Source organism: Ictidomys tridecemlineatus, chromosome 2 (genome assembly GCF_052094955.1).
Source record: "Ictidomys tridecemlineatus isolate mIctTri1 chromosome 2, mIctTri1.hap1, whole genome shotgun sequence".
NCBI classification, from domain to species: Eukaryota; Metazoa; Chordata; class Mammalia; order Rodentia; family Sciuridae; genus Ictidomys; species Ictidomys tridecemlineatus.
This window is the reverse complement of record NC_135478.1, coordinates 159577953-159592573: the sequence shown is the minus strand read 5'-3', so window position 1 is coordinate 159592573 and position 14621 is coordinate 159577953. Positions and strand designations below refer to the sequence as shown.

The 14621-nt window shown below is 33.2% G+C and overlaps 1 protein-coding gene across 6 annotated transcripts in view; it reads right to left on the bottom strand.

Annotated features, from left to right (window-relative positions):
• Positions 1 to 10742: 10742 nt before the first annotated feature.
• Positions 10743 to 14621, bottom strand: part of Etv1 (ETS variant transcription factor 1) — a 90147-nt gene continuing 86268 nt past the window's right edge. For all 6 annotated transcript variants that reach the window (XM_078040047.1, XM_005328762.4, XM_040291714.2 and 3 more), the window contains one exon: positions 10743 to 13528. In XM_078040047.1, coding sequence (XP_077896173.1) covers positions 13307 to 13528 — 222 coding nt within the window. In that variant the 3' untranslated portion in view covers positions 10743 to 13306. The remainder of the gene's footprint in view (positions 13529 to 14621) is intronic.

Genomic DNA, 14621 nt, shown 5'->3' with positions numbered 1-14621 from the left:
TTTCCATCAGTGAGGTCAATGGATCATCTGTAATAGAATTGTTTGAGATTCTGATTCCTGAACCTCACTCAAGGACTGATACTGAAACTCAGGAATAGCTATATGAGAAAAAAATTCCAAGTGATTCTAATGTTAAAGGGCCCAGCCCTAGTTATTTAAATGAATTAAATGAAAAGTAGCAGTGGTGTTCATATAGCTTAAGGTACATTAGCATTATGGTGGAAGCTCGAACAGTATGTGAATGGCTCTAGTTTTTCTGTTGTCAATTTTGGAATTGGGAGATTGGATACACAGACTGTAAAAAAATTCTCAGAAGATTCGGATCATTCCAGATACCCCAACCCCCACCTCCTCTCACCTGCCAGTCCCCGTGAACCACCTGAAATTGTCCATCAAATTCATATACTTAGGTCATATATCAACTCATCTCTAATGATGTCTCCATATTCACATTCAAACAAGATTAACTGCTGTCATAACCGTACTCAAATATTCATTATATATTTATAATACAAAATCCCCCACATTGAATTATAGTCAATGGCCTCCATGTCTTTCTTCCCTACTAGTCTGTGAGTTCCTTTGAAGGTGCTTTGACTTCCTTTTATTTGTTATATCCGCACCATATTCAATGTTGAAGCAATTAAGAATTGTGTATTTTTATAAACACAATAGAACAAATTTCTCAGTGAGAGTCATGTATGGGGGTGATTTTGACCCTCTTGACGCTAGAAAATTCTGTGTGGCCATATGTGAAACAGTTCAATTAACATTTTCTTAAATTTCTTGTCTGAATATTATTATAATGACCATGACCTCATTTTAAGGTGTTGTCTCTACTAGGGAAATTCAAGATGAACTCCAGTGTTCCTTGCCTTGAAATTCAAAAAGAGTATTAAGGGACATGGGTAGTTTGTTTACATATATTGTATTACCCTACCTAGAAAAAATACTCCCACTCACTGAACTCAAACACAGCTGTGTGATATTCTATGGCCAATCACTATGAAGAGCAGAGTGTGACTTCAAGGAAGAAGCTCTAAGGGCCAGCAGATGAGTTCCATGTTCCTTTATCCTAGGCTAGCACGACTGTCCACATTCTGGCTTGAGACTACAATATCAGAACGGAAGCTAGAACAGAATGCAGCTGACCCATAAGGACCATGTAGGGAAAGACCAAAACAACCTTTGTTTTTATAAGCCACATAGCAACGTTTGGTATATTCTGACTGATAGAAGTGACATTGGACCCTTGAACAACCATAAGTGGAGTTCCCCAAGTAGGTATGATGATAAAACTGAACACGGAAAACTTAACTAGTTGGCTTGCTTTGATGAATGTGTTTAAATTTTTTTGAGTTTCTTTGTGAGGAAGAGGCAACCCAAGGGACACTTAGAAGTGTGAATGTGTTTGTGTATGTAGAAATTTGACTATTAAAGTTAATTAGAGATCTACTGACAGGTAGAGACAATGGCTACAGATGCTATACATCCTACTATGCAACAGAATCCTGCAGGGAAAGAACTATCCAGACCAAATGCCCATTATTCTGGTGGAGGTTTACTGGACTTCACACATTAGTGAAAACTAAGCAGATTCAACATTTATGTTTATAGTGATTTATGAAAACTTTGCACTGGAATTTGAATCTTAAAAAAAAAAAACTTTGCACTGGAATTTTTATTCAAATAACCTGTTGGCTCTTTTAGTTTGTGAAGAATGTTCTCATGTTCTTGACAAACCCTTGATCAGAAATTCATTGCATTTCTAATATTATGGTACATTGTCAAGATAGTTCTTCAATGAAAGGGTGGTATTTGAAGGCTTGACATAGTGTCTTCCCCACCCTAAAAAAAGATTTTAATTGTTACTAATATAGGTGTAAGTTTATTCATTCCAAGTTTTTCCAGTTGTATGTTTTCTTGCCCTTTTGAAAATATGTATTCTCTTTTGCTACTAGCCACTTCATAATCATCCTTGTTGCTATGCTCTGATTTTCCTCTGTACCTTTTTGTTATTACAGAAGGAAATGTTTCTAAAGAAAATAAATTCCATCTTCCAGAAGGAACTTTAGTAATATATTCCAAAATCAATGAATCTTTTCCAACATCATCTAATAGATCAAGCATCAAGTTACATCTCTTGGGTGATATCTGACATTGTAAACTCATAAGTTAAGTTGCTGTTTTCTGTCAACTCATTGCATTCTCTGGTGTTATTTCTCCTCCCAAGTGATTTGCATTTAATACACACATTTTTCACTTATACCTGGGTGCAGTTGTAATGCTACTGGCCTTTAGCAGCACCTCCTAGTTTGTAATGAATTGTTTCATTGGAATATTTCTGTTTCCTCCTGTTCATTTAATTAGGTATCGTATTTAACTTGCTCCTTGAAAGTGGGATCTAACATGAAATACTCATGTGTTCTGGTGGAATAATCCTGAACACTAAAAAGTCAAGCAGTCAACAGAACTTGTGTTATCTTCTTCTTCTTTATGGATTTTTTTTTGGGGGTAGGCAGGACCTAGGATTGAAACCAGCAGTCTTCTATCCCTGAGCTGCATCCTTTTGACTTTTTATCTTTTATTTTGAGACAGGGTCTCACCAGATTGCCCAGGCTAGCTTTATACTTGCGATCCTTCTGCCTCAGCTTCCAGAATAGCTGGGATTACAGGCTTCTACCTGCCCACTCAGCATCTCTGTGTATCTTTACTGTTAGGCCAGGCCAATGTGTTGACTTTAAAAATTGGCTTGTCCTGAGCTACAGAAAAAGATCAGATAAACAAGTCTACAACAGAAGTTTGAGCATGAAGTGACCCAGTGATAAAAGTAAATACTTTTGAAAACAATCAAAATCTATGAGGCTAAACCTGTTTTCTTTTTTTTATAAATCTGGATTGATTGTGTACTTTGTCTAGAGTCGTATGGGGTGTTCCTAGTCTTTTATTCCATTTCTTTTCATCAAGCCCAGGAAAGCTGTGTGAATGTTAATGCAGACTGAATAAATTCTGTGATCACTGTAGCACCTTATAATGATGTGTTCCCAAGTTGCATATCATGGTTGATTATTACTTCTTCTTCTTTGCAATCTTTCATTTAATATCCATTTCTTACCCTCGTGTTAATATTCCTGACTATTTGAATTTGTTTTAGAGTTCACAAAATGCTGCATCAAATGTTTTTCTAAAATCTAAATGTATTACATCTCCCACATTACATTCATCCACTAATCTTGTAATTCAATAAAAAAAAAAAAGCAATCAGATTTGTTTGGCATGATTTGTTCTGTATAAACCCATGCTGCTTATTGCTCAATGGTGCTTAAATGATAAGTAGTGCTCAACGCAAATTTCCTCATCTAACTTCTCATTTTAGCTCATCTCAGTAAACTCTATAGTGTTTTTATTCATAGACTTTTTGCCTCCTGTCACATACTTAGTTTCTAAGCCCTAAAATCTAGAGAACAGAAAGAGCAAACTGGCTTTATAATAGTACTATTTTTGTGCTTTTATGTCCCTGCTTTATCCATTTATTATCTCCACATTTTCTTATTAGATTTTTGCTAAATTTATTATATGGATACTTCCTTTATTCTCATTTTCCTAGAACATAGTTTTATGAAAAGAGTTAATTAGTGAAGGTACAACAGGACTATGAAAATAAATTTTGTTTCAAGCATCTCCATTGAGAATAAAGGGCAGTGCCTTGGTTATATCTGTACGATTTCTTTCTCTATATTACTCATATAAGAAACATACAGTTGCAATTTCTCTCTTAAACTTAAAACTTGAGGGCAATGATTTTATTCTTATGAATTCTTCCACTTTTGCTTTCACTTGATCATGATAAGTACTTGTGAGAGATTGAAGTGTGTCTCCCTAAAAAAAAAGATATGTTGGAGTCCTAAACTGCAGTCCCTCAGAATGGGACCTTATTTGGAAATAGGGTCTTTAAGAGGAAGTTAAAATGAGGTTATTACAATGCACCCAAATTCCAATATGACTGATTCCTTGTAAAAGTGGGAAATTTGGTCAGACACAAAGATGTGTAGGGGGAAGACCATGTAAGAAAACACAGGGACAAGATGGTTATCAAGGGAAGAGGTCTGGAACAGATCCATCCCTGAAAAAAATAACACCTTCTGCCAACACCTTGATTTTGAACTTGTAATTTCTAGAATTGTAAGACAATTATATATTTCTGTTGTTGAAGCCACTATTTTTGCTTTGTTGCCACTTAGAAAACTAATGTAGTACCCTAACCTACATGTACATTGTTCTAATCATTATTCCTTTTCTATAACCTGGTAAATATTTCTGGTTCTTACTAATCACTGTTTTTATGCACATGTACCACATTAGCAAAATCCTAAAGGCATCAAAATACTCTTGAAGAAAATGAAAGGACACAAAGGATATTCTAATTCATTTTCAGCTCTGAAGATGGACAATAATAGTATTTCTAGTGGCTTTAAGAAACACTTAACATCCAGCAGATAGTTTTCTTTTTAAGTTGCTAGTTACATGGGTGATGACTTTTCATACATTGTTCAGAACTTGATAAGACAAGTCCCCATGTCCTTTTATAAGCAAAAGGGTGTGAACACAAATCAAAGGGAAAAATCCTTGTGTTCTCTCCTCTGGGGCTATGAATTTTGAGTGGAACAATACAAAAATGGGAAAAAGGTTGACAATTAATGACATAAACAGCAGTGACTTAAATTAGACCTCTGATTATTTCCTGATCCTGGGACTTTGTAGTTTTTAAACTACGTTCTATCATTTCCATCAATTGTGCCACCTAATCATGTTCATTCTGGTAAGTAAGTTGCTTTTCTGATTAAAATGGGCAGAATAGTGCTGTATTCCTTTTCACAAGGACATGTCTACAGTTCATAAGCCTTAGAATATATTCAATTTAACCTCACACAAACCCAGATGCATATGTCTCTAATTCCCATAAATTCTTGTCATTCCTTGACTGATAAATTACAAAGTGTGTTAATATAAGAACAGAATTCATAATAACGGTTGAGGACCACCATATAGAGAGAACAGAAAAAAAGTACAGATCAGTTTTATCCAGGGCAGATAGTGTGATGATTTGATCATAAAAAGCTACCCAAGGTAAGTATTTTACCAGGCTTATATAGAACTATTTATCTAGAATTCAGATGAAGAGTGAATTTATTTTTCATAACTTTGAGATAGAAGTGGGCACTGCTAATAATATTCTGGAATAATAGGTGTAAGCCGAGACCATCCCTGGTGAACAAAAACTATCCTAGCTAACCTTGGGTACTGACATGTACCAACTTTTGGGCTTCATGCTATAAAATGGTCATTGCAGTGTACAAGCAAATGGAGGGCTGGCATCACCCATGGTTAGACGGATCATGTGAATCATGTCTATCACTTTTTGTGAGCATCAGTGGTAGGGCCAGTTGTTGGCAACATACCAAAAATAGCGGTTCCTGTCACTTAGAACCCACAAACAACTAATACAGCACAGTGAGGAATCCCAGTGTGTACATGTACACAGCAAGCAGGCATTTAATCAATGCATTTAATCAAGATGCTCAGGTTCAAGGCAGTCAAGATGTTAAAGTAAGCAACCTGCCCTGCTTCATTTTTAAATTTTCACACTCTGCTGCATTAGGTACTATATACACTTACACTTAGTGATTAATTAAATGCTTCATTTCATAGCAATAGGTGTGAATGAACTTAAACATTCACATATTTGAATGAAAGTATCCTTGTCTTTCATTGTCAAAAGCAAGATGTAATCTACTTCTTTGTTGCACTTCTTTTGCACAGGGTCTAAAACACATTATTTGGCACTAAATGATATACCCCATATATTTATTGTGTTTAGATATACATGGGCTGCCTTTTTTAGTTTGAAGAAAGGAATCATTTTTTACAAATCATTGTATCTTCCAAAGTCTACTTATGCATTTAATTTGGACCCAGAAAACGTATAATCAACTGATTTTATAGCAATGTTTAATACCAATTGGTAGAATATTTGCATTTGGGGCTCTTGAGGTATTAAATAAATGTACTTCCCGACCCAGAGTACATTAAAATGATTAATCCAAAGTCTATTCTAATATGAGTAAATGATTCAATACACAATATTTGCTTTTTCTCTTTTAGGATCTAAATTATCTAAATATTTATTTTCATGTTTCTCTTTGTTTTGGTTGTAGAAGTATGCCTCAGGGGTTGTGTATATCAAAGTTTTTTTTTTGTGAAAATAACCAATTCTGGGGAAGAAACTTTTTCCAGTTTGTTCTATTTCATAATTTTCTTGACACTAAATTTCAGAGCTAAGTTACAAATTTATTTGAATGACCATTTTTAGGTTATTTGTAGTATGCACTATTTACACCTGCAAAACAAAGGCAAAGAACTATCAATTTGGAATACAACTTCTTTTGGCCTGGTGTTATATATTTGAGGGAAAATTACACAAAATAAGAGAATCTGGTCTCTCCAGATGAATGAATATTTCAATCAAGAACCAAAAGTTTAATCCATAGTAAATGATTCTAACTAAGATACTTTAATTTATGTTATTAAGTACCATAAGGGACAGGTTTTGAAAGGAATATTAAATACTTTGGAAAGTTAAAAAAATATTCAATTGCTGTGTTAATATAGTGCTCAGGCTAAAAAATATGGTGAAGAGGTGATAGGGAGAGGTTCCATTTATCTTGTTAGCTTAATTTCACCTTAATTAAACATTAGCATGAATACAGCATATGTTTCAGTTTGAGAATTTTCTCTTTAAGAATGTTGTCTGAAATTATCACTGTCTTAAAGAGTTTAATCATAGACTATAGCTTCAATATGTTCATGTCTACATGATATGTTAATCAAATATGTCAATTCAAACTAAAGAAAGCATGAGTACAAAATATTTTTTTCATGTGACTTGTTTTAAGAGACTTTTTGTATTTATTAACATAAATTAAAATGTTGAGTTGTTCCAAAATACCCGATAAGTTAATTATTTGAATGTACTTTTTTTCTTGCCACAACTATTGAGCTATGTAGAAATAGTGTTTATACACAGTACTTATCTTTTTTCTTAAAAAAGCTATCGAGCTATAGTATAAAAATCAAAGCCAACCTATTAGTAAATGAACAACAATTACATTATTAGAAACATAAAGTTGCATTTTTTTCACATTTCTGATCCTAATGTATAATGTTTAATGTACAACTAAGTATTGCCTGTAGTATTTTAAATAATATTTTAACTAAGAATAAAAATCTAAACATTTGGGGAAGAAGGGGTGATGATTGCACAACACTGTGGATGTAATTAATGCCACTGAATTGTATACTTAAAAATGACTAAAGTAGCAAACGTTATGTTCAGTATATTTTACCACAATTTTTTATAAAGAATGAGAAGTTTTGTTTAAAAAATAAATATTTAAGACTATTTTTAAGAGTTAAGAAAGATTTCTGTGGTTAATTTAAAAAGAATAATATTTTGCAGTTTAAGAAGTAATGTCACATGCATTATTTTACTTTTTAATTTCACCAAAGCTGCCAGTTAAATTTGCATTTTAAATTTCCTATAGGACAACGAAGTTCTTTACAATTTATATAAGAATGTCATAGCCCCCTTTGCAGAAATGATATTAAAAATTAATATGCATTTATAAAGTAATTTCTATTCTTTAGTTCTACTTTATAAAACAGTTTTTGTTTCTTCTGAGTCATGTGACTTTGAAACATTTAGGCCTCATAATTTTTTTCTGAGAATTCTTGTTTTCAGAAGTCATGTTTAATAAATAATGCAAATTATGGAGGCTGTGTGTTTGACTTTCTGAAGATTTTTTTTTTTTGCACAGGAATTATTATTAAGCTGTATCCTTCTCTGATAGGAAAAAGAGTGTTACTTTAATCATTTTGTTTTCTAAATGCTTTCAGAAATTTAAAATTTTTACTTAAATCCATGATTCCTTGCTTCTGTTATTTAAATAAGCAGTGCTTGATTTCCTTTTTAGGTTTTTGCATACAAAATATTCAAAAATTTTAAAAATTTTTAATAGTCCGTGCTTCTGCAAAATGTGAGTCATTGTAATAGACATTTAGTGATTAAGAGTTACATCAGTGAAGCATCTAGGTCCGAGTTATGAACTTGCCTTTGATCACATGGTATCTTAACACAATGACATTTCATTTTTGCCATTAGCTTCAGCTTCTCATTGGACAAAGCCAGGAAGGATGGAAGCAGTAATATAAGTCATGTTTCCATGGTGTTTGGCCTAAAGAACTTACTGAAATGATTTATATAATTCTCTTCCTAAAAGTTCTTCCTGATACATTTATCAAAGGGATTAAATGAAAGAATATTTTAAGAAATTGGAACATAGAACTGGAAAAACAAAATTTATCATGTGTCCTAGTATCTAAATTATCCAGAAAGTGAATGGGAAGAAAATGATAGAAGTAGTGCAGAGACATCACTCAAATGATTTGGTCATAAATTATTGAAATGATCTAAAACTATTAGAATGCAGTTTAAACTTTAGATTACATTTGTCAGTTTAAATGTGCCACTATTCAGAGTGATCAAGACAGTTCCATATTTTCCATTTCTGGACTTTTATTTTATTCAAATTTTGAGCATATTTAACTTGCTGTAATTACATGAATTTCATAGCATGTTTTCTCAAACTGTAAGTATAATTTTAATACAACCAAGTGAATTAAAAAAATTTATTTCCCATAGAAACATAAATATAATTTTAGAATGGAACCAAATAAGAATATTGGAGTCTATGTATATGCAAAAAGAAAACCTACCTTACATATGAATTCATAAGTCAAGCTATTATATATACACTTTTAATTGAACATTCTAAAATCATCAGTATTTCTATAAAGCCATACACTAGTCTAATCAAACTTTCTTCTTAAACTATACTTTTCCATAAACTTTTAAAATGTCTCTTTCAAAGAAAAATCAAGCCCTAAAATTGCTAGTTGAGTTCTAAATAAATTAGATCAGCTCTCCAAAGTCCCCAGGAGGCAGCCAGGTGGCCCCTCCCAACCTCCTGTGGGCCCTCCCCCAATCCGAGTCAAATTCTTGTGTTTTGTCCAACACAAATACCTTTCTGAAACTTGACTTATATGCAATTCTTATCACAATTACACAATATGTACATTAGTCTTCTTTTAAATTTCTTCCTAACATTATTTTTATTCAAATTGTATGGTTTTTAATAACTCTAATTCCCCCCCTTTTTGTACCAAACAGCAATGGGAAAATAGCTTACTCATTTCTTTTTTTTTAATTTTAACTTTTTATTTTAAGACTCAAAGTAATAAAAATTCAAATGGCCTTCTTCTCTGTAATGTTTTGTCACTATAAGCTCTGAACTGCTTTTCATAATAGATAAGAGTGGCTTAATTTAGAAACTCCTGCGATCTGTCCAAATGCTATAACATCGAGCAATAAATTTTTTTCCTTGTCATATAAAGACAAGTTAGACATTTTTACAACTGTTCCTTTAATTAACAAGAGACATAGTCTATGTATTGTTCTTACCATTTAAGAAGGAATTATTTGCAAATGTTAAGATCATAGAATAACTACTCATAATAACAGTAAAAGAAATTTATTTTAAAAATATAATCTGACTTGTAAAAGATTAACTGTGCTATTACTGTTATTATCACATCTTCCTTTTTTTTTTCCTCATTATACAATGTTTACTTGCAGTGAAGGGGTGATCTGAATAATATAATAAGTTGAAGTGATTACCAGATGGACTAGTGGAATAGTAAACTTTAATATAGCAAGCTTTCAAAACTATGAAGTATAAGGGTCAGAGTATCTTAATGGTAAATGAAAACATTTCATAATACTAAACTTAGATTCCTTGATAGAACTTTTCTTTGTCCTTGAGTAAATAAGTTAGCATTTTTGCTACACAGGGTCTTCATTATATTAGGCTGGATAAGATAACAGGTTTCCTTGGTCCCCTCCCATGCCCACATGCTAATCCCCAGAACCTATGAAAAATTTCTCTGGCAAAAGGGACTTGGCACATGTGAATAAGGATCTTGAGATGGGGGAGATAAGCTTGAGTTAGTTGGTAAAATCTAAGTATAATCACAGGTATCCTTAAGATTTCAGAAGAAGATTTGACTATAGAAGGGATGTGACTAGTGAAATAGAGATTGACATGACATAGGTAGGAGCCAAGAGATACTGGCAGCCTCCTGAAGCAGGAACAAGGATTGCCTCCAAAAGGAGCCAGTCCTACAGACATCTTGGCTTAAGAACTGGCCCTAAAACACCTTGGTTTTTGCTCTATAGGCTAATGTTAGACTTCGTATTTCCAGAACTAGAATAATCTTGTGTTGAATTACTAAAGTTACTATAACTTACACAATATCTTCAGGAAACTGGATCTCTAAGGTTCTTCTGTGATTTGAGAAAAATGCTCTGCATTGCTTGCTTTGTGTATTTTTGTTTTCAGGTATATTTAAATAGGTATAAATTGAAAAAAAGCATTTTTTCATTAGTTATTTGAGATATAAAATTCTTTGTAGTTAATCTGTTGGATATTAGCATGTCATCAACAAGAGGCAGTGAATACTAGTGGAGATACTCCATTTAGTTTCTCTTACAAAGGGGAAAGAAGACATTATTTCAAATTTCTATGTTAGAATAGCCAATTCAATTAGAAATTCAAAACACGAGAATCTTGCAGAAATCAGCTGCCAGATTTATTAATCTACCTGAAAATTTAAAAAACATAAAAATACAACCAAACAAAAAGTAGAATAAAATCCAAACGTAAAAATAAAAACCAAAAAAAGTTGATACATTTCCCAAAAGAGTTTATAATGCAATATTTTGAATCCTTCTGTATTGGTAATATATTTTCTGTAGGCCAATTACTTATTTAGTTCAGTGAGTCACTACCATAAACAGCAATATGTAATCTGTCCTTAAATATTATATAATGAATGCCATTTCTTTCTTTGATCCCTTAAGATAACTCATGGCCTAATTCTTCCTGACTGACTAGAGTTAGAATATAAAAAGAAAAAAAGGAACAAAAAAAAAAGGAAGAGAAAAAAATCCTCAATATGACTTTCATTTAAACATATTTTAATGACCCACTAAGTTTTCTCTTCAGTTTCACCAAATGTCTCATATAACCATTTTCTTTCCAATAAAATTTCCACTGAATATTTTTAAATCTGTTTTTGTTCTAAGTGTTGCAAATGGCCACATGAGCATAGTGGGGTTTAAAAGAAAAAAAAAATAGTTTCTTATTTTTAAGGCATACTTATTAGCCCATAAAGGGCCAAATGATAGGTGACAAGTATATAGAACAATCGTTGAGATCACAGGTTACATACATATGTTGAAGTAGAATTTTTTTTGTAGGAATAATGTGAATAGTATTGATTTTGGCATGTGGGTTCCCCAATAACTATTTAGAGAAATAGCTGTGATCTGTGTAGTAATGGGTAGCAAGAGACCATCTTTAAATAGTCTTTCTGGTGCTTATCATGAAATGCTTTCATAGGTCTATTTTAGCTTCATGTATATGATGTTTTTTTTAACATTTTGCTATAGACTCTGAAAAAAATGCTTCTAGGATATTAATGGATTGAACAAAATTCATGTCACTTTCTTGATTCTTAACAAGCTATTCAGCGATACCATTTACTTATGGTTCTTTCAGAGTGAATGGAACAAGTCCTGCCTTCGATTATTTTCTCCAAATGCAAAACAAAATACAAAACAAAATCTTTCAAACTTCAAATCTTTAAATCTTCTTTCAAACAATCCAGTCACATTTACAGGAGTGTCCAAAACGAGATGATGGATAATATCAGTGCCAGCACTATGTCATACAGCAAACTTCCTCATATTCTTTGACAGTTTGTAATTTTCCATTTCACCAAAAGTTACAAAAGTTTCCACAGTTTCCCTTAGCAAGCTGAAGCTTACTCTTCATTTGTCAATGTGCATAAAAGCTGCTCATAGCATAGCATAGCATGGCATAAGCTATTTTTTAAGCAATAAATGGTTTGAGTCATCTATTTTGTCCTGAAATGCTATCTGTAGTTAACTGCACTGCTTATAAATGGTCATAGTAAATTCAGCATGAAAGAGAATATTACAGAAAAGACAGCAGCAGAAGCATTAGCATTATCTAATATTTATATATGTTATCAACATAACACAGCAGTAAAACGTTTAAATGCATATCAACGGGTACCATGTCTAAAAATTACTATAGTACCTATTTAGTGTAGTGGATATTTTTCTTAAAGAGTGCTTGCTGTAACTAGAACAGCATAATATGTGATTTAGTACAGTTAATTCTTATTGATTAAATAATGTATTTATGTACTGGAGGAAGAGAAAGGAGACAGATATTTTTTGCTTCATTGTGATCCCAGATTTAACATATAAATGAAGATTCCAAAGGACCATGACATGTCACTATTTAACTGAAACAGGCTTTAAAAATACTTAAAAGACAGTATGATATGTAACTAAAGAGCAAGGTGGCACCAGATAATGTGTAATGCTACTGGCCTATGGCTCAGATTGGAGCCAGAGTCCAAAACTGTGCCCCTCATTTACAGTCATGGTGATTACTCAGCTTCAGAGAGAACTGCCCACTTGCGTGGTTATCCTCTACGAGTCATATATAAAGCAAACAAAACAAAACAAAACAAAAGGTAAATGCAATCCCTAAATACCTTTTTACAAGAGGTGCAAAAACAGTCATTCCTAACAATTAAACTGCCATTTACAGTAGGTTTTTTTGTACACCTGCAGAGCCTCAGAAATGACGGGGGAAAATGCTCAAAGGCAAATAGTCTCCAAGTGGATATTTACACAATGTGAAATTAACTGTACCATAGGTATCCAGAGAAAATGAACATTATCTTATGTTATTATGAAATCGACAGACACAATATAGCTTCATACTTAAAACCTGTAGGACCCCATCCCAAAGCCTAAGTAAAAAGTAATCCCCAAATCCCTCTGCCCATTCACCCATTACCTTCCTGTTACACAGAATAAATGTTTAGATTACTCCCACCCACCCTCAAATAAAGTGCGCAGTCCATGGCAGACCATAGAATAATGCAACAGGAAAAGCCCCCTTTTGTATTATTATTTTAAAATAAAATACAAACAACAAAAATAAAACAAAGACGGAAGAGAATTCAGTGATTCTCTATATCTCGCAGAAAGAGAGAAAGCACGAGGATGCCCCCTTGACTGTCACTCATGTTAGTACACGTAGCCTTCGTTGTAGGGATGAGGGTTGCAGCAGCCCCCTTCAGGCATGTAGGCCATGCTCTCATCAAAGTGAGACAGAGGCACCGTGTCCTCCTCATTGATGTGACGCTCCATGTCTGTCTTCAGCAGTGGGCGCTGATTATCTGGAAAGGCCATAGAGAAAAGGGCTTCTGGATCACACACAAACTTGTAGACGTATCTCTCTCCAGCCACCTGATGAGAACACGGAGAAAAAAGCCCATCCTCACCATCCCCAGATGGGGAGGGGAAAGGAAGGGGGGAAAATGATTTACTATAGGAGAAAGTTGAATGAACAAAGGCAACCCAATACATAGCAGGTATACACACAAAGTTAAAAAAAAAAAAAGTCTTCGTTTTCACAATAAATTGTGATTCAATCAAGGAAAATACAAAATGATAACTGAGTAATAGTTAATCCATTCAGATATAGCTACGAATTTCAGCAGTTTGCTTGTTTTAATATAAAAGCAAAGTTATGTTGTTATTTTTTAAAAAACAATGATCTCACGCAAGCATTTCGCATTGGAAAATTTTTTATTTCATTTGAAGGCAACATCTACATTTGTAAAAATTTATATCTTTAAGGTATGGTATCTCCCTCTCAATATTCCATTTTGAGAACAATGGAAAAACTAAGCCTTGAAAGTTTAAAAGAAAAATGTGTTTTATTCCTAATATCCCCCACCTCCTGCTTTGTGTTGTGTATTCTCATCTAAAAAAGCAAAGATACATTGCCTTATTTAAATGAAAGATGAATCAAGAGGACAGCATTATCGTGGGTACATCACATTTTTAAAAATGAAGGGAAGATACATTAGATGGAACTTAAGGATGTGTGTAAAGTGTCAAATTGAAGCAAGAGGTGTAAAAAAGTGAAAGGAATCTAAAATATACAACGCATACAGAGGAAATGAGAAAAAGAAATGTGACAACTGCCTGAAATAAAAGAGACATACCATAATGTGTAGGGAATGACATACCTCAAACTTAAATTTGGAAGAGTAATGCTTCTGTAGAAAATTATAAGCAATCAAAGGAGACAAATATGGCTCCTACTGAAAAATAGTGCTGACATGTTCAACACCAGGGCAGGGGTGCACATTCATAGTTCTTTGTATTCACTTTGGTTTTGTGTGTATATGTGTGTGTGTGTGTGTGTGTGTGTGTGTGTGTGTGTAGCTCATAATTTCAGAAAGCTGAAAATTTCTCAATGTCTTTGTGCTCCCATATGTCAAAAAGAAATTGCTATTGGATTTGTGGTGTGGGGGAACAGTGTGTTCACGGT